The sequence below is a fragment of the Neodiprion virginianus genome, chromosome 4, assembly GCF_021901495.1.
Source record: "Neodiprion virginianus isolate iyNeoVirg1 chromosome 4, iyNeoVirg1.1, whole genome shotgun sequence".
Taxonomy (NCBI): domain Eukaryota; kingdom Metazoa; phylum Arthropoda; class Insecta; order Hymenoptera; family Diprionidae; genus Neodiprion; species Neodiprion virginianus.
In genome coordinates, this window is record NC_060880.1 from 21,175,358 (window position 1) to 21,201,907 (window position 26,550).

At 36.4% G+C, this 26,550-nt stretch overlaps 1 protein-coding gene across 4 annotated transcripts; it reads right to left on the reverse strand.

The window, feature by feature from the left end:
- Positions 1 to 341: 341 nt before the first annotated feature.
- On the reverse strand, positions 342 to 26,358 carry LOC124303318 (PDZ and LIM domain protein Zasp). Of its 4 annotated transcripts, XM_046760389.1 has the most exons (10): positions 26,068 to 26,358; positions 24,368 to 24,498; positions 22,947 to 23,103; positions 12,208 to 12,363; positions 11,123 to 11,173; positions 8,044 to 8,132; positions 4,345 to 4,492; positions 2,998 to 3,036; positions 1,924 to 2,002; positions 342 to 621 (listed from the first exon to the last, which is right to left on the reverse strand). In XM_046760389.1, exons 1-9 carry the CDS (start codon positions 26,185 to 26,187, stop codon positions 1,940 to 1,942), a joined length of 954 nt encoding a protein of 317 aa, XP_046616345.1. In that variant the 5' UTR covers positions 26,188 to 26,358; the 3' UTR covers positions 342 to 621; positions 1,924 to 1,939. The 4 variants fall into 4 exon arrangements, with proteins under 4 accessions (XP_046616345.1, XP_046616343.1, XP_046616346.1 ...); XM_046760387.1 differs by lacking the exon at positions 1,924 to 2,002 and having other exon boundaries at positions 26,068 to 26,354; XM_046760390.1 differs by lacking the exons at positions 1,924 to 2,002; positions 26,068 to 26,358 and adding an exon at positions 24,657 to 24,740.
- Positions 26,359 to 26,550: the final 192 nt, after the last annotated feature.

Here is a 26,550-nt window from a genome sequence, read left to right on the forward strand (position 1 = left end):
TATTATATAATCTAATATATGCGTAATAGGATGTATTCAATGCGTAATTACACTTTTAACATACATGCCGAAACAGCATTCAATATTATTATATCGAATAAATGATTTAAGAGCATGGGGAGGCAATCAAAATAAATACGATGTATCGAGGAATTGGCTCACAATACATACCGTATTCTGTATACCTTGTGCGAAACATCGAATAAATCCCTGTGTATACGTAATCGCACGTAATATTTTAATGGTATATTTTTTTCCCCAGTGTTTCTAATTGTTTGTTCGTTATCGAATGAGCAAGCGAATAAACTGAATAATTGTGGGAAGTAATCATAACATGTATGTACATTCACCGATGTACTTATAAGTATAGGTATATTTCAATTCGCAACTTCACAATACGCTATTACAGTAGTCGGAGGGTATGGACCTCATTTCCTTGTTCCTAATCATTGTAATTCGATAAAGTCAAGTGTTATATGCGTCTTCGGGTGAATAATAAGTTAACCGTATAACATCGGCAAAATGAATTTAATAATCAGTCTGCCCAAGCACACTGTACATAATCCTCTTGAAGCTGCCACTTTGATGGATCGTCTCGGAAGAGTCATTTAAGGAGTTGACCTAAAATCAAACAGAAATTTCATAATAGGTCAGATTCCGCAGTAGAATTTTTCAGCTTTTATTATTATTACGGTTGGATTCATGCAATGTTGTGGCGCGTTCTATTTATGACGTACGAATACGTTGTTTGATCAAAAGAGTGTTACTGGTTTTCGATTGGAAAGTTTTGAAATTTTTTAAACGTTGTATACTCGTAGTTACACACATATGTAGGCATTAGGACTGCGACTAAATCGTAGACTTTGAATAATTGTCTTTGAATCAATCGATTAATCGAGATTTTCAATTAATCATTTTTCGATTAATTGATTAATCGGTGCTTCCAATTATTCTTTGCTCGTTTGATCGATCAATGAAATCTACGATTAATCGCAATAAATCACACAACGGTCAAGCACAGTTCTTCAGAAAGACACTCAAATTTTTAATGAAGAATTTAATCTTCAATATTCAATAGAAAATAGCACTCAATTACTTTTGTTTGTCCAGGTTTTATTTTTAACTGCATAGTTGTCTCTGACACTTGTAATGGTTGTGTATAATCTAATAATCATATTTATTAATAGCTTTTTCATCTGTAAATGAAAATAAAACCTGAAGCAATTAGAACCTATTCTTCATGTACTTGTAGGTACGTTTCTTTGTCTAGTACGCTTGGAAACGATATTTTTTTGTAAATTGATTATTTCCATTCAAAACTCTGAAACAAATTGTAGGTTTCCGTTGAACCTGCGCAGCTACTTCGTTACGTTCCACAACATTGGAACAATAGTTAGCGGTTGTTTTCAAAATATGTCGTTAACACAACAATCATCTTATTCGTCTAAAGTCTAAACATCAAGTGAACAAGCCCGTATTTATTACTCGGGAAGACTCAGCTGCAGAGAATAAATTATCAAACTAAAAGAAACCCGTTCGAGGTTTTACGGCTCCGTAATTTCCCTGCGACGAACCTGTAATGAATGTACTTTTTGCACCACCTGATTTGAAATGAGAAAATATTTACTCGTTATAAATACCGAGCAGAATTGCTTGTCTTTGATGTACCCTCGAACGGTATTCACAAATTAAGCGATTCAATATTCTCCCTTGAGTCTTCCCATGAATCGAGTTCGGTATGCGTAGTTTGCTGACGATAAATAGATGTTACAAAACCCGCACCATGTATTGGTATGTAATATTTGTATGTATATGCATTGCGTATAAATATCGCAGTTTTGTATGCTGTACGTTTTCTACCTAGATGTTTACATGCGTGTAAAATATCATACGTATGTAGGTATGTAACAGAAAGTGACGTACAAATCTGTGAATAATATTAGAAGTCGTTGACGTGATCCTTAACGAAAGGAAGAGGGAAGGGACGTCTATGCAATCCAGCCTTAATCAGACAAACATACGAATTTATTAGTCAAAAGTCACGCCAACGCATATTACCTGTGATCTAATTTCAATTCAGAAAACTCTCACGTAGCTCGTTTATGTACGAAAATAGCAAGTCTAATACAATCGAATTTAACTGATTCTTTTTGGGTAAATATTTACAAAATTTCGGATAAAATTGTGATGAGATTACGCGTGAGAACTGAAAAATCCCAATTCGGTTTCATGCTTGTTCAACAATCTTTACGGTAATCAATAATTTAGGGAGAATTATATCAACTAGAGTTTACAGTTCATGCTTTGCCATGCAGGAAACATTATACGTATCAGGCCTTTCACATCTTGGCTTCAGGGCTGCCGAGATGTCGCGAATTTTTCCAATTTCTTTTTATAAATATATGTATTGAAACACGTAAGTGGCTGCAAATAGGATATCGATTTCGTGGTATTATCGAATCACTAATTAAACGCAAGTGACACAGAATTCTTCAAGCTTTCGATTGCAAATTCTCTTTGCGAGTGTCTACGATTTTCTTTCGCGGAGCTATACCTACAGGAAGTTAAAGTGCTGAATTTTCTTCCATACTGCAGCGATTCATTCCTCAGCTCTCCGTATACCGACCGAATAAGTATTAGACCCGTATACCGAATAGCGCCTCAATTGTTATTATATTCCTTTCTTTTTATAAAGCAAAATCCTGTCCAAAAGTTGATCTAATACCTCAAAAAATGGTCTGAAAAAATAATGTCGGTAATTTTTCTTTACCGTCATTTCCGTGGATCCGCTTTCTAGACTATTTTTGAATTACAACAAAGTCCACATAACATGATTCCGACGTGAAAAGCCTTCGTATACTGTTACCCTTAACTATATACTTACAAAAAATATCTTCAATAATTGGCTAATTACTTATAACTGCGAATAATTTCGATATTGTATTTTTCAAAACTTAAAATGTATTGAAATTTTTTCTCGTGGACATATCTACTTACGTATGCAGCACCTGAGTTCTTGGAAACAGGCTGGTAGACCTGAAAAATATTGCATAAATGTTTTTTTGTTGTTGTTAATTTACAATTATATACGTTTGCGCTATGTTATACTAATGAAAAGTTTTATTTTTTGGGGCGGGCGTGGCGAAATTTTTAAAACATAAAGCTTTTAGTTTATAAAATTACTAAAAAAGATACAATCAAAAATTTCTGTTATCAAGATTTAGATTATGGTAGTATGTGTCCTGAAAAAAATGTTCAATCTTCCGCGATGAAAGTATATGCGTCAGGCATTTTTGTGCAGCAGCGAGTGAGAAGTTTTCACACACTGGCATCGCTGAAGGTTGAAATTCTTTTTTAGGACATATTCTACCATAATCTCAATCTGGTTGGAAGGAATTTTTGATTACGTGTTGTTCAGACGCTTAAAAAACGAAAAACTCTGTATTGCCAAAATTTCACCGGAATCTTCCCTTAATAAGTTTTTTCAAAGAATCGATGCCAATTCGCACTTCGTGTTTTATTTCAGTTCGATTATATTTGAGCAACACTCTCATTGTTACATCGTTTCCGTCGAGTTTATCCATAATTGAAAGCCAATATCGGAGGAAATATCGAAAGAGTCCCATAACGCGTTAATTCACAAAATGTGCCAGCTGCAGGCAAAAAGCTCATCGCTTTCTTGGATGTGCGGATGATGAAATAATCGAATTAAATCAGCCCTTATGAACGTTCGAGTGTTATTGGAAACCTGGTCGGCTCATCTTTACGATAAGAATAGCGTTCCGTGCAAAATTGGGACATCTTGGAAATAAGAAGAGTAACGAAACCAAACTTCATCCGAATTAGCTCAGCAATTATTTTGAATTCCTAGTCACAAAATGATCTGTGTTCACATACATCTACTTTTAAAAATACTTGTAAACTTGTATTTGAGTGCCAAAACGTGAATCTTAGGTGCTTGTAGGATGGTTTCTCAATCTGACGTTTTTTGCGAAAGCTAATGTGCAATTCCGTTCACTAAAGATCGTGTCTAAAAAAGGAATACTATTATTACAAGTAGGTGAAATAGCATCGTGAACATTGCTATCGTGAAGAACGTAGATAAGAAGGCCGGACTCCTGGATCCCAAAACGTCCCTAGAATTCCAGCGAATAGACGTTATAATATTGTTCAAGTGAGCACCGAGTGCAGCCAGTGAAAGACTCCAAATAATCACAGATCACATCGGTCGCCCTGCACTCGGTGAAATCATCGCGGTCTACTCGCTGCAATTACACGGACGACTTACATCGGCCATTCCCCACGGAGTTCGGCTTCCTTAGCTCTAATCTTCATAGATATTACCTTGCTTTGGTTTGCCTTATGTGGCGAGAAAACCCCGGTGCGGGCCGGCTGTCTCACTTCCTGTACAACATCTCCGAGGGCCTCTTCCTGAAGAGCCTTGTACGCTTCGCTTTTGCTTGGGTCATACTTGACTGGCCCCCTCTTCAAGCTAATCAGCAGTCGGCGTTTATAAACTTATAACACGTGCTTACGATCTTTGTAATACCATTACTTGTCAATTTTTCAGGTATACCGAATACCATTCGGTTATAGATGATATAATTTCTTAAGGAAATTCATGCTCATTCCCTTGTGGTATTACATTTTTTTTTACAAGTCATTAAATCTCTATAGTTGTTTTTTTTTTCAAACGCATCGAAAATAAATTGATTTCTCTAAAGAGGATTGCGAGGGACATTTCAGAAGTAATCTGCTCTATTTTTTGTCCTCTCAACTCACAATCTTTATCGGTCTTCTGACGTGTAAGACTCGGATTGGAATCCGCCCAGCAATATACGATAAAATATATCAGGGGAGGAATTCCGTTATCGTCCGTCAAAAGTTACCAAAATTTCCAATGTTAATTCGAATTTTCGAACCATTAAAATTCCTTCAGAATACGTCAAGTTGGAATCACAAACGCCAAAGGTTTCAATGGAAAAACAGATAACCGCACAGATTTCGCAATTGGGCACACGGAGCAGAGCCATGGTCATATTTACAGTGATTTGCTGCCACCTGCAAATTCGCCTATCCACTGAATTTTCATTGTGTTATCAACAGACCCCGATACAAGTTTTACACGTCCAACGGGCCCAATAAAGGTTGTTAGTTCGAAGGAAAAAAAACAGGGAAACTTATTTTTGAAACGAGCCACGTACTACTGGACTTGTCGCAGATTATTTACTCGCATTATCCGCATTATCGTCAAATATTTTCCTTCCTCGATAATTTATTAGCTTATGTCACCTGGACATTCGACAAACGCGTCCTCTTTAGATTTCATTTATATTCGAAGGATACCTATCGATTTCAAGATCGACAACGATATAACAAGGCAATTGTTAAGTTACTGTAAATCTAAAACGTTGTTACAGTATTTAATGAATTAGGATGAACAAATTTCAAACTGTTAGTAAAAGTATGCAGACTAGTTACGAGTTAAACAAGTATTATAATTGATTACTATTTCTCGTGCACTGACAATCAACTACAGTACTACTACTACGTAAACGTAATATTATTTATTTTATTATGATTATAATCATTTTTTTAAACTTTCCTTTCATCAACTGTTCATACATGTAGGGAGCTATAATATATGCATTTAATGTGGGTCCAAAATTTCTTCCGTTGAAAATTATGACCGATCTCGGATCAATGTTATTATACGAAACTGTTTCTCAGTCGCGTTTTTAAGTCAGACGAGCCATTCCAAGTCGTTCTACGTGAAAACGATAATTTACAGGGAAAGTATCGATCGATAATTTAAAGTTTCCTGAATCGTTTTTCTGTACATTCTTCAACACAAAAAAACATAATGAGACACGTGTTTGGCAAAGAACGATGAAAGGAGCGCGTCCATGTGTCAAAACTGAAATTCGAAATAGTATTTTAAAATCGATAATATGGATGCCACATTTTTTTTGTTAAACACATATATGTATTTATTTTGTGGCAAAATAAGTTTGAAAAAATTGAAGCTTATAAAAAATGTGGATTCTTAGAGAACTTTTGGTCCGACATAGAATGACTTGACGTGGTCCTAAGTGGGCTATTCAAGATTCTATAATCGATCAACGAACTACGGCAAAATAATAAATAGATGAATTGATTTTCGTCACCAATTGGAATTAATAGATAGTCTCATCGAGCAGAATATCACGTATCCCGAAATCAACAATCAAAGAATATTAATTGTAGGTTATCTCAATATATTTTTCTACGTCTCGATACTCCCCGAATTAATTAGTTAATTGTCAGACATCATCGTACGCTGCCGCAGACTATGGAAATACATTTCTCAGTCTCGACTCCTGATAATTTGTAACGCATCTATTTTTGCTGCTTTCAAGGATGCGAAACTTAACAGTATAAATATACGTGATATAAAGAGAACAGGTGGGAACCACGGGCTTATTCTCCGATACGATTATATTCCACGCTGTGATTTTCAGCGTGGTTATTCAGATTTTCTTTTCACAAATTTCACATAGAAACTTCATGGATCTTGTTCGTTCCACCTGTTCTTTACACTGGTACATCTTTTTTTCTTCCAGCGCGAATTCGATCGAGGTAACATGTATGATAATGAGATGAATTCAGTTAGTCTTTCGACGAGTCTAGACACGGATCATTTTTTAACTATCCGTTCTTGTACGGTGTCACAATCGTAGTGACGAATAATTATGCTTTACTGGTTGTAGGGCTTATGGGAAAAACAATGAAGCATGGAATTAGTGATCCAATAGAGAGCATGGTGGGGGATTTTACATAATTAACTTGACTCGGCCGATCGACGGCCTCGCGAATCCCAGTATTTTATCTGAAAGGTTGATTCTAATTCGGTTTGTTGAACTGTGGCCAGACGTTTTTTGAACAGGTAGCCATTGCCTTCTCTTTCAAGATTTTTGCCTGCTGATGTATTTCTTGTTTTTGTTTCAAGAAGGAAAAATCAATGAAAATTCTGTAAAAACAAACGAATCCGTATATGTATGAATTACGGTTAGCCAGCTGTACAGTCATGCGTGTACAGCTTGTATATTGTATGAATTATAAAATGTACGTATATTGAATGAGCGTAGTCACCCAACTTTCACGAATCACGCCCCTGACGCTCCTACTCTCCTAGTACAACTGATGCTTTCCATTCAATTCAATGCTTTTAATAATGCGTAAATACTTAACTTCAGTTGTTTTGAAGATTTTTTTGCCAGCTTACTTATGCGTTTGTTTATTTATTTGTTTATTCATTTATTCAATAGTTAGTTTACGCAGATTTATTAATAACTCCAAAAGCGCGCGCTTGTCACGTTTTAAATAAAGCGATTAATTAAACAGTATTAAAGACGGGACATTTCATTTGAAACAGATCTTTCTAATATACATATTCTTATTTTGCACGTCAACGATGCTGGTTGAATTGATATTTTGCATTTCGATTTTCCGATAGCAGACAAATTCGACGTTTGTTTTTGCGATTAAATATTGTTCCAAGGTTTGGTTCACGTGTTTGTTGTTATCATTTTAACCTATTCTTCAAACGTAGAAAAAAGTATCTCCGTTTTTATATTTGTTTCAACATTAATTCTTAATGGTCAAGGTCGAATATAAATTTTCGTACAAAGCTGCGATAGCTTCACACGCAAGTAGATACGATGGGAAAAAGAAGCTGTTCCAAAATTATTCGTGGAGATTAATTCTTGGAAAAAACTTGCACATATTATCAATTGCAATTAGTTTGATGAAAAAATTCAACTTTCCACAAACTTTGAAAATGAGCAAACAGGTAGATCGAGGAGATAACCGATCTGCTTTACTTGGAATGTCCCAATTAAGCTCTATTTTTCATACTGTATATGTGTTAAGGCTCGCAGGCATGATTACTAGTTACTACTAAACTGATCTACTAAACATTGTGCGGTGAAATTGTAAATCTATTATTTAATTGAGAATTAAATAATTATTTTTTGTTATCTTGGAATAAATAATAATACTTACGGAACAGCCGAAGTTTGACATTTGATGGTGTCTGCGATATTTTGTTCGGAGTAGAGTCCAATAGGGGAATTGAATTGCTTATGAACAACCTATTTAACAAAATTAATGCAGAAAGAGTCTTATTAGACGGTACAATCTATTGCGAGAGCAAAATGATATATACATATATATTCAACGTCACAATTTTTGTATTCGTTATTTGTTTTTTTTTTTTTTTTTATTCACAATTATTATCGTTTCACAGAAGTTTTAAAGAACGTATATTTTTCACGTCTTCCAAATAACATTTATAGATATCTATTTATGTTACGTATATGTTCGTGATATTATGTACCCAGATAGGTATAATTAAATTTATTTACGTTTCTCACTCGTTAGTAACTGCATAGTTTCCTTAAACGACAGTATTGAGGGTAACTTATTCCACGGCATCGATTTTTAGAAACAAAATCCTGTTTCAAAATAGGTAATACAGTAAACCCGAATCGTCTTCTATCCGAATGTTCGGTTCTGGCAGTCTTCACCCGTTCTCAAAGTCATTCAAAAGCGAGACTTGGCAGTGAATTTTTAATTCCAGTACAAACGAGCTTTCGTTGAAGGCAAAAGCAGATCAGTGATTTTGTTCAAGAGAAATAGAGAAAATGTACTGTTGATACGGTGATCGAATTTCAAGAAATATATTTCATAATTTTGAACACGCTGGTACTTCTTTTACTACGGAATATTGGTGTTCGGTTACATAAATTTTCGAATCTCACTTGCGAACGGTACCGGGCCCCAATCAGTTCGGATAATTAATCGACGCTCTACTGTATTACACTGTAACTTTAGTAAAATGCATTTATGCGAAGATGAAAAACCGATCAATCAATCCAGAAATTTCAATCCATGTGAATATCTTTTTATTTTTCTACGGTTAAATATTTGGGTAACGATCTCGAGCCGATAAGTTGGAAGCACCTCTTCGACTTTTATGCCGTTTGAAAAAAGCACACGCCAGCTGCAGGTTTCGTATTATATGATGGGAACTGCACGTACATATTGTAGAATGAAAAATGTAAGGCTGTAGAGGTATAGTAAGTACATTAACATAACGATCGTAGGCAGGGATGAGGAATGACGAGGCTTGGTAAAAAGTAGTGCTGCACGATTTAGCCGGCTTGAAATTAGCCGGTTAAGACAGTTAATTAATTGGGCTAATTAGCTGAAAGTTAGCTGGCCCAATTAGCTAATCAGCTAACTTGAACCGGTAAAACCTAAAAATGCAGAAAGTCAACAAGCAAATGAATTTTTCACCCTTCACTTCACTTTACAGAATTATTGACATCCAATTGCCCGAGGTGCCTGAAAAGTTGATCAATCAATGATAATCAGCTGAGCTGAGAATAAAAATTAACGTCCGTCAAATCGTGATACTTGTTTGGATTAACTTTTCAAAGTCACTTAAGTACTAAGCTCGACATATTTTCGAATAATTTAATACGTGTTATTCCCCAACCGTAGTTAGTATATTATTTAGTAATATTAAAATTAGATTCCCTTAAAAACTTCTCTAATTTTAAGTGACGAACGTCTATTTATGTGGTATTTTAGTTAGAAGCTTGAAACCAATGGATGAAAAATTTATTTGCTTGTCGACTTTTTGCATTTTTAAATTTGGCCGGTTAAAATTAGCCGATTAGCTATTTTGGCTAGTTAATTACTTTAGCAAGCTAACTTTCAGATAATCAGCCAAATTAATTGTCTTGGACGGCTAAGCCGGCTAAATCATACGGCGCTAGTGAAAAGTATTCTGCGTCAATGTAATGCAAAATGATTGCACACATTTATTGGCTTGTATAGATCGCACACCCCTGACTACAGACATTTAAATATGTATAACAAAGTCAGAATGAAGTATTGTGGTAATATTGATACCGATGTGCAGCCCTGCACATTAATTTAACTGCTTTGCTCCGATGGTCAAACTTTTGCAATATGTCGTTTGTTGCTACAGCAAAAGAGGTCGAATTAGCAAACGATCATTTTAAAGGCAAAGGCTACGAATGTGCTGCAGGCCTGTACAGCCGGTGTATTTTTCTATGTAGATTAATAAATGTTCAATTATATTCTTCTGTAGAGAATGAATCCAGGGCGTTCCTTTCTTGGTGAAAATTTTTTTCGCGGAAAGTTTCTTGTCGCAAATATACATTCTGATTTGCTTCACGAGGATATTCCAATTTGGAGACTCCGGTGTAGAATTTTTTAGATATACCGTCTGAAGGAAAATTCAGACCGAAATCTGTCACAATTACCGGCATTTGAGGAGGAATATTAATTTAAACTGAAATTTTTTAAAATTATACAACTTTTTCATTGAGACGATCGAACGTTGTCATTGGAAAATCCTTATTTCTGGAGGTAAAATTTTGTTTCAGCATTTTGTAATTGACTGATTTTTTCTCAAACAAGTCCGGACAGCCCTGATTCACAAGTAACTGTTAGGTAATTAAATTTTAGAAAAACCTGCAACATTTTTCCATAAATTCCATAGAAAAATTTCCATCAAGGCTGTGTGTGCGTTGCTAGAAAACTGCCGCAGGTAATAATAATGATATGCATACACGTATTATACAATAAATGCTGAAGATATACATATATGTATAGTTGAACACAGTAAAAACCATACGTAGGACAAGTAGGTAGATAAAAGGTATGTACGACAACTACGGTATAAGTAAACAGAAGGGAGTTTTTCTTTCGTTTAAATGCTTGCCAGAAAAAATTAATGACAAGTAAAAATAGTTATTATGAGTTCGTGAGAATGATAATACGTAGAGAAGAGAATAAAGTAATTAAAAACGGCACAGGAAAAATATACCTAGGTAATTGATGAATATTGGCGACCATGAAAAACCAGCAAACGAAATTCAACCCAAAAACGTTGACAATATTATATGATTCGCCATTTGCAGTTACACAACCGTTCGTACGCATGTATCGATGTACGTACACTGGGTACAGTACTTTGTATACGATTGTGTATTTGAAAAGCGCAGTGTCTTAAGCAGATAAGCGATTTGTATAAAATGATTCAAACCTTTGGAACATCATTTGGTCCCAACACTCGCTGCAGCACTGTTTCTGCAACCTGGTGAAGATGTTTTATTAAACGTTTATAAATTACCACGTTTATTTCTTCATTATTCACAATTTTTTAGTAGCCTTAAGTATATACGTATATTTATGTATAAATAAGTTAACATTTATATTCATAGATTGTAACATCAAAAGAAGGATAATTTTTTTTATTCGTGTTATTTTCATTACCTCTCGTCTCTGCTGAAATCCACTGTTTTCACTCTAAGATTAAAAATTTTTCTTTACAACCGAGACACTGGCAAAGATTTCTGATAAATATTCAAATTGACGTGCGTGCTGATACATGTCACCTCTTTCACGCATCTCTTCATACGCGTTGCCATATTACATTTAATTTTTTATTTCATCTTAAAATTCGGATTACCGGTGACTGCTGTTAAACAGCTATAGTTATCGCGATTCATTATTATGGTTCGATAAATTGTCAAAGAAAAAAGGAACAGGAAAAAAAATAACTTAAATTTTGACTCACCCATTCAACTTCAACAACTGACAACAACATAAGTATGTTTACAGGACATGATTCGATCCCTTTTCACATCAAGAATTCAGAATTACGAGTTAACAATTATCGCTCACTATGGACACGAGATATTAACAATAAGATTTATTAATAATGGGGGGTTCTTACAACATTGTGTAAGCAGGTGTATGCGTTTAACTCGAAATCTATAGAGGATTACGTAATATATTACACATACATAACATATTATTAACAAGATTTCCGTGTGTACCAAACACCTACACCCGAATATTCAATGTGCATACGTGGTAAGTCATCTGAAATGCGAGAAGCTTGCGCAGCGATAAAAATAAGTAGGCCCCTTCTACAATTTTCAACAAATATCATAGCTCTCGTACTTCTTTACACAAAATGTATTCGCTCGTAGCTGTAGGTATAGAATCGCGTCGAGGAAAAGTTCTTCCGTATATCAGGTGACCACTCGCTGCACAATGTTACAAACAATGATCGACTGATGATTATTTACGGTACATTGTTCGTTTTACCAAATCAGTACGTACTTTTTGCTTCATTGCCACCTCAGGCAGTGGCGCATCGTAATGATGAGGCGCGGCTCTGATCATCGGGTTGGGATGATGACGCAGATAACACTCTCCGAGGGGTGCGTCTTTCTTGACCTTTGCTCCGGGCAACACCAACGGTGTTGTGCGATAAGGCTGTCGAATACATCAAATACCAATTATTGTATTACAGACCTTCGAAGGTTTGCATATATGTGTTATGTGTATCGGTTGATGCTCGAAAATCATTTTTTTATCACCCATATGGTCTAAAAAATATGATGTAAATTGAAAGAGGGGGAAAAATTGCTAAACGATTTCCTAAAAATTATTCACGAATATTTTAATAATAGCAATAATCTTATTTTAATTATTATTCAATAACGTGATTCACGTGCCAAAGTATGTGTGAAAATTTCGACCAAATCTTGTGATGGCTAAAATTGAAAAACTTACTCATCGAAATTTTGGTGGTAATAAAAATTTCACACAAAAGTATACTTCGTTGCAAGACTTTTTTTTTTTTGTTTTTGTTGTATAATAATCAGACGTCCCTGCGTAATCATGCTAAATATTACGGGTAAAATTAAGCAGTCGTATGAAAAAGCTATATCGGAACACAGAACGATTCGTCGGCCAGGGGGTGTAGAAATAGAGTGGCGGTTATTTGAACATCCGTTTATTAGCACTGTCCTCAAATTATAACGCGTTCGCGTAACACAGCCAAAAAGCCCGCAACATCTTTACGGTGCATCGCGTCAATGTATAACGACCCGTTAATTATTTGACGGCATATCGCGAAGAATAAAAGGGCGTTTTCATTTAACAAAGGCTGCCGAATACCTGCTACAGGATTAATTAATTAGCCGAAAGTGACGACCCGCTGGAGTCGATAATAGAGCAAGATGCGAGCCCACGCAGCGTGTTACAAAAATAAATCTTTGATAGGATCCGACGCCGAGACGCATGCAGACGACTGACGTACGCCGCATCGGCGTCTCGGTGCTTTGCTTGCGATGCGAAGGAAAAGAAACGGTTAAAACTGATCAACGTTCATTCTGCAACCATCAAGATTATATCCGCTGCCTTGTGCAACCCGGTTGCTGTTTCAAAATTCACTTAGGTGTGTACATCAGGGTTTTTGATGGACCCTCGATGTGCTTATCAATTTTTGGTTTCGTATAGATGTACCTTCACGTGACGGTAAACATTAGTACGCCTATGTATGTATATATATATATACATATATAGGTATGATAACGTGTAATGCGAAAACTACTTTTGAATGTTCACAAAACGGTGGTGAGCTCAGGTTACGCGGTAAAAATTTGGCAACGGGTTTGCTGTTGTGTCATATTGGCAGTTATGCCCGCTTAGTGTGGAAACATGAAAACAAACTAAATTTAGGGAGACCTCGCAGTCCCACGGTAAGACGGTATAAACGGCCGATCATTTCGATTCAACAAAAACGTTTTTTTGACACAGCATGTGGAAAATGCCACAATTCGATACAGTGCGGAAAATCGAACTTTGCGCACAGGTATGTGTAAAGTTGCATTTTACGCAGTAATAACGATGCTCGAAATCTAATTATTTTACGCATACTACGTCGGAAAATATCGCATGAAACACGTGCGTAAGTTTTACGCACTCGCTGCGTAATATACTCTACTAATCGAGGAACGGTTGTCACTCACACCTCGGCTGTACTGTCGTTTGATATTTGGAAGCTGGCGATGAAATTTCAAATGACGTATCACAAATACCTTTGCGAATCGAATCGTGAAACGATTTTCTATAGAGACGGGGAATTTATCACATTTATATATGCAGATCGCTCGGCGCTGTCTCTACGAACATATTACGGTATGCATTTTTATCGTTATTCTTTTCTCCGTCAGTTTGTCGAAGGAGTTTTTTCCAAGCAAGTAGTCAGGTAAGTATATTCGCGCGTCACTGAGCCAGGAAAAGGTTCGAGATCTTACTCTGTGATGAAGTTTACAAAAAAGTAAGCGCGTCATGTACGTCTATACATACGGTTGAACACGTATTACATCACCGCGGTACGTATTTATACATTCTTACGGCTCGACAAGTTTTCGGGATTTGCTCGAGATCGTTTCGCGGATTCCTTTTTTTATTCAATTCCTTTAATACCGCCGTTGCCGTGTCGGATTTCCAACGAGATACGAACTCTTTGTATATTTTCACACCGTAAAAATTGTACGGTTTCCTGTGAAGAACAATAATCGTGAAAAATCTTCAATTGGACTGTAAGGTATTCCGTATGCATATAATTGTACGGAGTTTGGCGAGGGAACGGCGTTGCGATATTTACATCCGATATATGCCAAATTATAATGATAATTGAAAAATTTGCCGATTTTTTTTTTTATAACTAGAAGCGTTGCGTAATGGCGCGGTATCGCGGCGTATGAAAATTTCATTATAAATGGGTCAGGAACAGTGTAATATTACAGGGTAAGCAACAGTGATTCTCAAAATAGACGAAGGCCCCCAGCTGGCAAAAATAACACACACTGACCACCGTCTGATTTCACGACAGAATCGCTCATTCCTGGATTTCCATTAAGAAATCATCGGAAATCGATTATTTCAGCTCGTCGTGTGAAGCAAATGAAAAAAGAAAGAGAAATAATGCACGTATGTAATTGCAAGATTATCGATAAATTCTATAAATAAATACAGCTGGCTACCGTATATTAATCAGCTAGTGTCTTTACGGTCGAAAGTAGAAGCCAAAACAAACACTTTTCTTCTCATTTGTATAATTAGCCGGGCATAAAAGATTGATTCAATTGCGAATAAAAGATTTTTAATATATTTTTTTTTTTATGTATAGAGTGCATCTGGAAACGACGGGCGATGAATTATAAGAGAATTAAATAGAATCAAACTAGAGTGGCAAATGCATTCATATTGTAGGTAATCATTAAAGTATCGTTTAATATGCCAATCGTTGAACATTTGGTCCAATTGATCTACGGAATCGTTTAGTTCATGGCTTGCTTTTAATCGTTGAAAGAGATTCGCCAATGGTGACACGTCTCGAAATAAAGTGCGATGCAAGACAATACCCAACAGCTGACATTTGACAGCTGGTAGCTAATTGCGTAATAACAACATTTTGTTAAAAATTCTCCTTTCTTAAAGTAAGTTGAATCAGGGAAATCGATACTTGAGTTTCTGCGCTGAAGCCATCGAGGAAAAGTCGCCACATCGGGACACATTCGAATAAAAAAATTCATCTTACGAAGCTGCTAAGGCCGGATGCAAAACTGTTGCTTACACGTTTCACGTATTTCGTGATTTACTAACCCAGATTTCTACCGTAAAAATAGCATTGGTTATGCTTGAAGCTAAACGTCCAGCTATCATCGTTTGGTTTTTGTCTCGATTAAATGTATTACAAAATACTGAATAACATGTAACTAGTGAAAAAACAATGCAAATCATCGCTGAAGAATAAATTAAAGTCGAATGATCTTCTCATCGTATGAATTATGATGATTGAATCTTACAACCGTTCGTACAATTAATAAGAGTCAAATTAATCACTGCGTCGATTTATACAAAACGCTTGATTCTCGGGGGTAAAAATTGTTCTGCTGATTGGCCATCGAATCTTAAGATCTCTGCAGTCAATAGGACCGAACTTTGTTAGATCCGTAATCTCAAAAATCGATAGATGACTGGAGTTGTCTTTAGCTTACATGCATATAACTAGATTTTACTTCCACTTTTATAAACTTTTGAGGAATCCATAATAAAGGAACACCTACTTTTAGATTTATTTACAAATAACCAAGCGCGAGAAAAAGGAACGAAACAAAAATTCATCGACGAGATTCAAACCCTTATAAAGTATTTTACTGAGTTCCCTTTTTTTTTCATATTCACGAGATTCTTTTTTTCATCGGATTTTTTTGACCCAAATGTTTATCAGCCACCTCAAAGTCACCCTCCACAATGATTAAAATACTAAAAGAATCACTTTTCCCTCCATTGTCACTTTACTCTTACTCTCTTGAGGTTGATGTAGTCACCAAGGTATGTTCACGTCCGTTCACTGTATAAAACATGCAAACCTACGCGTTGACGTAAGTGCAGTAAAAAATACTACGATATATTTTTATATTTCTAAACGAATGGATTTTCGATTTTTAAAGTGCAATTTCGAGGATAGTAGCATCGACGCTATACATTAATGATTCAGCTGGTATGAAAAACGAGATGCTAAAAAAGGTGATCGGGAAAAGACGATCAAGTGGAAAAAGAGAGTCGACGGAACAAGTAAGACACTGATCCTACCCAATAAACGGCAGCCTCTTCCTCCTTCGGATGGTGTTCAATGGTGTAACGGTAGGTCGTGGAGTAGGCAGGCATGGTATTTGAAATTTCTTCACACAATGACAAAAATTTATTTTGTTTTTCTTTTTATCTGCACGAGAGGTGTTCACTGTTACGAAGCGCGGCCGGTACTACCAATATCCAACGTTTTCAGTTCACTTGCAGCTCGCCCGGATTCCCCGCCTGCGTCGTATTGACACCAACATTCTCCGCGCATGAGAAGTCAAAAGCTTTGAGTTATAGAGAAACTTGAATAGCAACCCTGGTGAAAATTTCTTTCCAAAATCCGATGGAAGATCCATGATTTTTTTTTTTTTTACCAACTTTCCAAACAACCATGGGAAGTCCTGCTTATCGAGACTTTTCGTATAGTGGATGGAGAATTGCTATGAAGTTTCATAGTAATTTGGAAGAAGTTAGAAACGCATGAAAAGTTAAAAAAAACAAGTTCAGCTGAAACAATGACTTTTACAGCCAAATTTGGTTTTATGCAATATGGTGGAAGAATATCCACTACGCTAATCGTTTGGTGGTTAATTATAAAAATTCTTTTCAATGTAATTATATTACTATTTATCAACGCAATGTAACAAAAAAAAAAAAAAAACAGCCAATCGCTTGCACAAAGTTCATCGTCTCTTCATTTTCGTTTGACATTGCTCAGTCACACCCATACTTTGGGTTCCTATAAATTTCAAAGTAGAAAAAAGAAAAAAAAAAAAAAAAAAAAAAACACCTGCGCGTTCTGAGGAGTGGAAATTTTTTTTTGCTACAAATTTTTTAACCTGGAGACTTTATATTGTATTTGATGTCAAATAGCACGTTTCCGAAAAAACAGACGAATTGGAACTCTTGAGTCCGAAACAAAGAATTTCAGTTACATTTGTCGGAAATATGCAATGTCAATGTTTTTTTTTTCACAGTGAAATTGTTAAACAAAAAAAAAAGGTGGCTGGCAGAATGAATTTGCTCAGATCTTTCAGCTGCCAAATTTGATCGGTATACTGAAAATCTCATAAAAATTGGCGGAAAATCAAATTCAAAAGATCTCATCCATTCCCGAGGGTGAATTTATACAGTTGTAGGTTAGTGATAAAATCACTACCGAGTGAGTATAAAGAAATCGCATCTGTTTAGGTCCAAGGGTACTGCTTTTTTAATAACTCGCAACAATATTGAAATGTAACTGTGTAAGGAATCTGTCGCTTGCAAACGTTGTATTTTTGTGTAAAAATTGAATCATTTACGAAGGCAATTTTCGTAGCCAAGGTATGATCATAATTGCTGCAGAGCATACTTTCAATATCGTTCTTAGTCCCAACTTCGAATCACTCTGTCAAAATATAACAAGGACTGTCTCAAATCAGTAAAAAAGACTGTTGGGGACACGGTCATGTAAATAGGGTTTAAAAAAAGTTCGGTAATGGCGGAACCGACTTTGGTTCAGCGAAAAAGGCCGAGAGTAAAGACTTTTGGAGGGTAACGTGCTTTTTTAACTGAAGCTAGGTGAGGATAGTCAAGCATACAGGATCAATCGATGTACAGAATCGACTTTGAGAGTACCGGTGAGGCAATATAAACTTAAACAGAGGGCTCTTTAGACCGTATATCGTTATCTGCTTTTGTTCAAATCTCACGCTGCTGTCGCGACCCAGGCGCCAAAACCTGAAGCTCTTGAGCCCTCCGAGGCGCCGGTGGATCCCAACAGCCCTCAGTCTCTTAGCGACATTAGAAAAGGAAAGACGGTCATTCCTCGTGCATTTGAAATAAAAGTCAAAGAAACGATGTAATTCACTGCGTTTAAGTATTATTTATCATCCCATTTATAATAAGTCGAGAATAGACATAAATAACGTAGGTTGTCAGTGAAAAATTAAAGGTGATACGGTAACTTCGCGTGTCGATATATTGCATGTACGTATCTAAGTCCTGGAAACTTCAAATCTTTTTGTCGAAGTATTTCCGAGATCGTCGTCGGAGTTTGCCAAGATGGAAAGACAAATAGACAGACTGACACGTTGCTAAATAGCACATTATGCAACAAGGGAATAATCGACTTTTATTCCCCTGTTGCATGTAGGACTTTATTTCCGGCTCAACTCTTTGAATTAAACTATCATTTGAATAAAATTATCCTCTATTTTTGTTACAGTGTACATTTCTCCTCCTGAACTCAACGATGTCTTTTGCTTCGAGTATTGCTTGGAAGATTTTTGAAAATAATACTTCACCTAAGCAACTCGCATTAATGTCCGTATGAAACACGTTAACTGACTTTTTGTTTTTTACGTATTACGTATTACGTATCAATGAAACCGAAACAGACAGCAAAAGACTATTTATTGAAAAGCGAACAGAAAAAGTTTGTGTATTTGTCAGGAGAATCTCTAATTACGATTAGATAGTATTATTGTTTCATCCGAAGGTCCGGTCACAGGCTACCAATATACTACCTTCTGACTAATAATAATATCAGAAATAGTAGAAATAGAAGAGATCTAGGAAACTTGAGTCATCTCATTTGTCGCATTTATTGATCAAAAATCCAAATTCATGTTTCAAAGTGAAAAAGGAGAAACTGGTCCAAAGTATCAGCGTTTCTTAGGCCACATGTGTGACGAGTATAGGATACACAGCGTCGAGCTTTTACATAGCGATGAAGAGCATCGAGTCAACGAACTTCGTGCACCGTACTGTTAAGTGCTAAAAATCAATTGAAGAGCTCGCAAAGTGGCCCTATTCAGTCCCGATGAGAAGGTGCCAAACTTTCCCAGTATTCTATTATACGTACTTATTGATGTTTCGTAGCTGCTGTCGTCTAAAGTTAGCAGCGACTGGCACGTGCAACCTTTTCGACTCCCGACGTATTAAGTTGAACGCGAGTTATTCGAAGGCGAACTCACGGCTTGATCTTGATCGAAAGAGACACAGGGTATTTACACGCGGATTAAACGAATCAAATCTTGAGAATAGAGTCGAAATTGATCAAACAAGAATCAGCAATATGTGCAATCAGTTGGTTATAGCGGCAAATTCTTGGCCTGTGCGTGAAGCAATCGATTTTTTGTAATCGTAGAATCGCGGTAGGGAATCACAATTTTTTTTTCTCAAGGAATTTTTGCTTTACCTCGAAATATAATATTCTCAATCTGAATTACCATTTACGACCTCTTGCCTTCAAATTTCAATAATTTGTGTCTTATCCAATTTTACTGCTGACAAGGTGGATTATTTTAATCACTCAAAGCAAATATCCCGCAAGAAATAAGAGTCACAAAAAAAGATTTCATTGTTAAACAAAATTTAAAACGTTTCGTCTGGAAGAGATACAAATAATACATACGAGTCGTTCCAACGTCGAACTGCAGACACTTTAAAAATGGTTAGATTTTCTAATCTTATGAAACTTTGCGAACATATTGTCTACGATCCGAACGAATTCCAGCAGATGCTCTCAAATTTTATATACATGTTCTGAAGGACAATTTCATTAGCTTTAAAATGAGCCCCATCCGGCCCGTGTACGATGAACAAGTCCGAAAATACGAGCGTTTGAAGAACAGCGTCCGCAAGTGTTTTGTCGTTTTTTCTTTTAATTTTCGATCCCGCGAAACCACGAAAATATTGACACTAAAATTCGAAAAAAATCGGAGAATTATCTCGAACCAAAGACGACTTATCTACAAAGTTCCATAAAATTTGAAAGTATCGATGTAAAGTTCGCCCACGAAGCGTGCGGTTAGACGCGTAATGACTCATATATAGGCTTTCCGATTGAATTTCAGATTTTTTCACAATCTTTGAATTTGTTTTCAATCCCGTCATCTGTTGGTTCGAATGATATACGAATGACGTTCAGATGCGCATTTTAAAAGATCGTAAGCCAAGGTGATGATCTTATCTCGTGAGCTTGTCGTGTGATTTTGAAAAAAACAGCTAATCGTTGTTTTCTTTTCGATTTTCTTAACAATTCTGAAATTTCTCGTTTCATTCTCGAATCCCTGATCCTTTATAAGGTCGCTCTCGCATCAAAAAGAAACCCAGCTTGGGTGTAAATTCGCACCAAGAACAAAGTCAAGGATGAGAATTTACAGCCAATATGAGGTTTCTTCTTCCACGAGGACCTCTAACCGCAGATCAAAGGTTCGCGAACCTTTAATACGACCCGAATCGAGTATGAGGCGTATTTTACCCGATATCGAGAAAAATAAAACGAAAAAAATAAATTTGGCAGGAGAGATTAGGAAAAATCGAAACCGAGCCATTCCGCTGTTGGTACAGAGTCAATTATCGCGATGCGTCTGTTGCGCAAGAAGTAAATCAGGTATCTGCATTCATCGCGCAATGTACGGTGCGTGGGTGTCCGTAGAGCAAAATCTGCGTCGGTTGGGTGCGGAAAATGTCTAAGTAAATGTCGCGATGTGGTTGAAGGTATACAGCGGTGGCGATGGTAGTTTCGGTGCAAAAGTGTTATTAATAGAAAGCAACAACCGCTGCCTCGGCGGACTTTCCGCCATGAAGACTCGCCAACGAAAATATTCACTCGCACTTGGCGCCCTCACGGAGACACGTCGCACGTTTGGTACGTTACAGGAAAGCGTGATAACGAATGCCACGAACAACATATTTTCATTGTAATAAATAAAAGCATTTTTTTTCCTCTTCATATTGTTGCAGTCATCGGAGCGAGACAATCGTGCGCCAATTACTCTCACAAAAATACGTTGACTGTATGTAACAAGTAGTTTGGCCAAAAAGCAAAACCGCACGGTTCCTGCGCTGTTAGTGTGCGTGGTTGAGAATTTGGGCGATGGTAAAAAAAAAAATCATTGAAATCACAGCAGAGATCTATGCCAAACTTTTTACATGATCTGTTATCCGAACATGTACGTGACATACGTTAAAACATATTTCAATGGCAGAAAGATGACGTTCGATGTTCGGTGAGTTGTTTCGAAAAACGTCAAAGTTGGCGTCTGTCATTTTGAAACCGGAAGTGGGCGTGGGACGAAAAGCTTATTGGAACGTCGTCTCGGTGAGAACATTATACTGTGTACTCTCGCCTATGGGCCAATCCATTAAGCTTCGGCAAGCTTTTTAGGGTAGAAATTTCGATTTAGCTTAAATTTGAATACGTGTAGTTTGCACTGATTGTGAATTAAGAAAATCACTAATTTTTTGGTCTTTGGGCCTTACTGTTTTGCAAGAACACGTTGATCAATTTTATCGCCTTTTCGAATTGGACCTTTGTCTTCGAATTTTTATCACTTCCTGTCGGGAGAAAAAAGTATAATCTAACGAGTTCGATTGTTAAAAATAGCTCGATATTTCCGAATATGAAATCTATTTTGAGGTAGATTCTCCGGAAGCGCCAATAAATACGTTTACTTGTTACATCGTGAGTCATGTATATGCGATTGTTAAAGAAATTAATTATTTTATTTTTTTTTGTTTGAAAAAGCACATATTTTGAAGTATATCCTGAAATTCACTAACAATACTAGACCTCTATCCCGTAATACTTACTTAAGAATATTATACTTCAATAAAACAAACACGTTTCAAACAAATGTTTTTCTTTAAAATTAGTAAACCGTTTCTCTGAGTGTCAATGGAATAAAATTTTGATTCTTGTATCACTATCACTAATAAAATGTTTATTGTGTCAAGGCTGATACTTCGGGATAAGTCAATCGTGCTGTACTACTTATGCCAACGATTGCCGTAAAATTCCCTAAGTGTGTAGAGATCGAAAAATATGGCTAAGTTTATTTATGAATAATGGAGGGTCTTTTTACAGTATAATCACGCTAATCCTGTCTTTCAGTCTCGTAATATTTAAACAATCAGTTCTATTGCCCATTCGTCTCACAATCGGCAACCGTAACAAAACTACCTGTAATTAGTTTTTTGCTGTCAATTAATTCATGGCGGTTTGTTGTGACTCATATTTCTCACAAGATGAAACACAAGGATTTTTAGAAATTTCTTCAATCAAAAATATGACTTTTATCAAATCGTACAAAGAAGTATTCAAACTCACTAATATCCGTGATTTCGAGCATTGGGTTAATTACTGTTCCAACGACGCATTTGTTTTCAAATCACAACTGCTTGAAAAAAAATTGCGAAAAGTGTCTCGACGGTTCGACGTTAGATAACCGTTAATTTTTTTCCAACTGCGACAAAATGGGGGTAAAAAAAAAAAACCAGGGAAAACCCGTAATTTACCAGAAGAGTCCGTCAATTCGAAACATCAAAGTTCCGAATACAGACCTCAGTGTGCTGTTCGAATAACACGATCACTCTGAGTAATCTAATACTTGATTGAAGCCTACGGTATATTTATAGGCTGCAAAGAGTTATACCTGGTAAAGATAATGGCGCTCAGCTCGAACCTCGTCCATGTGTTCGTGGGGCAGATCGAACGATTCCTTTGAATACCGACTGTTGCATTCCTCTTGTGCCAGAGGCGGAGGAACCGGACTTTTCGGTAATATTTTTGTCGGCTGCGGTATCTTGGTTCTGTGGGAAATTAAACAGAACTGAGTTTCGTTTTCATTCGCCGTTATTAATTTGTTTAAGTTTACTTCATTCTGTACGGTTATACATGCACGATAGCCTGCGTTATTGGCACACGTCAATACACGCCAGAAACTCTAATTGTGTTCGTGGCTTTGTATCGCGGTTGACAAGTCGAATGAATTATCGCTGAACAAACTCGGTTTGCAACGCGAATATAAGGCAACCCGTGCGAATGTAGGCATGGATGTAATAACCCGAATCTTCGAAGCTTGCCAGAATTTTTTTTCTTTTATTCAAGGCGGAATAGCGTTCCACCGATCGCTGTATGAAGACAAGGCTGGACACGTGCTGCGGTCTGTTTAGCCGATTCAGCAATTAAATGTCACGAAATTTTATCACCTTGGCACTGTGACACGACCATCCCTGACAATCTTTATATCAAAACACACGGCGCGTCTTGTATTTTATATATACTCGTACCTAGCGAAAGCTTTGGTAGAAAATTCTTGGTAACACTAGAAAATATTGAAAAATTTGTAATTTTGAAAAAGTATTATTATTTTGTGAAATTTTTCTTCTCAGCTTTTTTTTTTATTAGATAACGCGTATTGTACAATTAGGTGTATCTGATATCTGTAGATATACAGGTGTAATAAATATTCAAAATATTTTTCCGTAAATTATTTTCGGACGTTAACATGAATGGGTGGATCACGAAGCATTGGCCATCCTTTTGGAGTAAAAATTTCGATTCGGATATTGAAATTTGAATATATTATTTTATATATTATTATTATTTTATAAACGGCCTGACCGTTTTGTAGAAACACATTGGTCAATTTTACTTCTTTGAATCGGCATCTTTGTCTTAAAATTTTTTGCACTTTTAGTCGTTGAAAACAAAATTTGACGCGATGGGCACTTCGTCTAAAAAACGTTGTTATTTCCGAATGTGAAATCTGTTTTAACGTGAACCCACACGATGTACCAAAACGCGTTTTCCTATCACTTTGAGCTCTGTGATATGTCAAGTTAAGCGGTGACTTCTCATCGTCAATCGCATTTCTTCGGATTATGTATTACAAACGTTATAAACTTAATTAATGGTGCGAAAATAAATGAATTCGTAGAGGGAAGTTGAAAATTTGCATTACGAAATTGTAACATACGATTAAGGAGTCGGAGGAAATCGTTGTGGTAAAAAAAAAATTTTCAAATAATTTGTAGGCAAGATTAGTAATGGTGGTTTACTCTGGGGTCAAACCTTTCGACAACAAGCTTAACAGATTCAGACTTTTGGAGGAGATGCTGCGCGTCGACGTGACGCACATCTCTGGCGTCGTAGTCGTCGATTTTCTTTATCACGTCACCCTTGAGGAGGTCTTCATTCTCCGACTGAAACACAAAACAAAACTCAAATTGTGGGTCTTGGGTTAAGCAATTATGGCTAATAAGGTCGCGAGTCATTAAATCGTCACATCGCATCGGTTCCATACGGGTTTAATTAATTTTCATTCGTCTTACGCTGATTGTGAGTGGCTATCAATGTTTACCATATTATCCTCACAAGTGCTAACTGAAGTCAACGATTGACGGAGTAAATGTGATTGTTGTTTTATCATGGAAATTAATTTTTCCAACACTCGCTGCTAAGTTAGATTTTCAAAGCCTAAGGAGCGTGCCTGAAGTGTCTCATTTACGAAACAGTGCGGTAAAACAACGTTGGCGCATGCGCGCAATTAAAAGGCTACATTTTATACACTAGAGCTTTCTTTGGCACATGCCCATTTCATTTGACGGTTACGGAAGTGCACGCTAAATTCTGATTGAAAAAAAAAACAAACAGTAAGCATTTAATAAAATGGTGCCCGACTACCAGCACATTTATGCTACATAATAACTAGAACATATTTACTTCTTGTTATCAGACGTAAGCAGCCACGTAATATTACACGTTAGCTTATAAGACTTACATAAATATAATTACAATCGACGTAAAAAATATTAACATTCGATCAACTGAATTTCGCAAGTATTGCTCTCCCTGTTATACCTATGATTTAATCTGATCATACATAATTATACATATTAGGGTGTTTTGAAAAAACATAATTTGCGATTTTCTATCAAGGCACCCTCTAAAAAGTTCATTTAGGTTAAAAGAAAGATTCAGTAAAAAGATGAGCGTTCTACGTTACGTGGAAGATCGCGCTCAGTTGATTTTTCACTTTTACACATTTTTATAAACTTATGAAGTATCGTGAATGAATCTTTTTTTTTCTTATTGCTTACATCAATCATCATAATATCAATTTACGTCACAAAGAAGACCCACACTTGTGATATTAAGTCGCCAGTTGATGTTTGAGAAGTGTACAGCTAACGATATTTTACATTATTAATTCAATATCTCATAAAATAGTTAAAATTTAGTATGAACTTTTAATTTAGGAGAATAAGATTCTCGGTTGATATTTTCTTGCGTTGTGGATCGTGATTTCAGGCTCGTATATAAATGTCAGGAAAGAAATAATGATTGCAGTGCTGCAACGTGTTTCTTCATAAATTCAGAAAAAATGTGAAAAAAGTGAAAAGTAAATGAGCGCGATCTTCCACATAACGTAGACCGCTCACTTTTTGACAGAATCTTTCTCCTAAGCTGAACAAACTTTTCAGGTGATGCCACGGTGAAAAATCGTAAATTATTTTTTTGTAAAACACCCGAATACATACCACCTATATTCATACTTTATACATACGGGCGCATTTTACGTAAAATCACTCACGAAACCGAATGATCACCATGCTTACGAATGATCGTGTAGTGATGAAAATTCTTCGCAACTGAGCAGATTTGATTTTTTTACCCCAATTTTTTTAATAAAATAAAAAAATCAAAAAATAATATGTAAAGAAATTTGAAACTCAATCGCACGGAGATGCACGAAAGAACCTTCAACTCACCCGGGTGACGATGATAGGTGTCCCTAAATCAACACCACCAGCTATACGAAAGCCCCAAGGCTGATCGCGGTCCCTTCGCTTTAGTTTAACAACGACAGTTTGTTTCTTGCTGACGGTCATGATGTTTCGGCAACAACGATGCAGCAACAAGGAAGAATGGGAATCGGATCTGATTGGAGTCTACAGAATTTCGTTGCGACAAAAGTAATCTCAAGCTCGCGAAGAGATATCAACGTTGATCAAGTACGGCCCAAATGCTGTTATACGTCAGGAGCTTCTGGTGAACTGCAGACGATCTCTTGGGTTGACTTTGACAGGGCTAACCCAGTCTCCGCGTGCCTAGTTGCTCAACTACTTTTGCCCTCATTTGAAATTGGCATACGGTTTGTACTGTTTTGGCTCTGCACTCCCGGCGCCGGACTTGATTCTCTTCTACGTGCATATATTTACTGATATAGATAAACAATTTTAGACACGTAAACA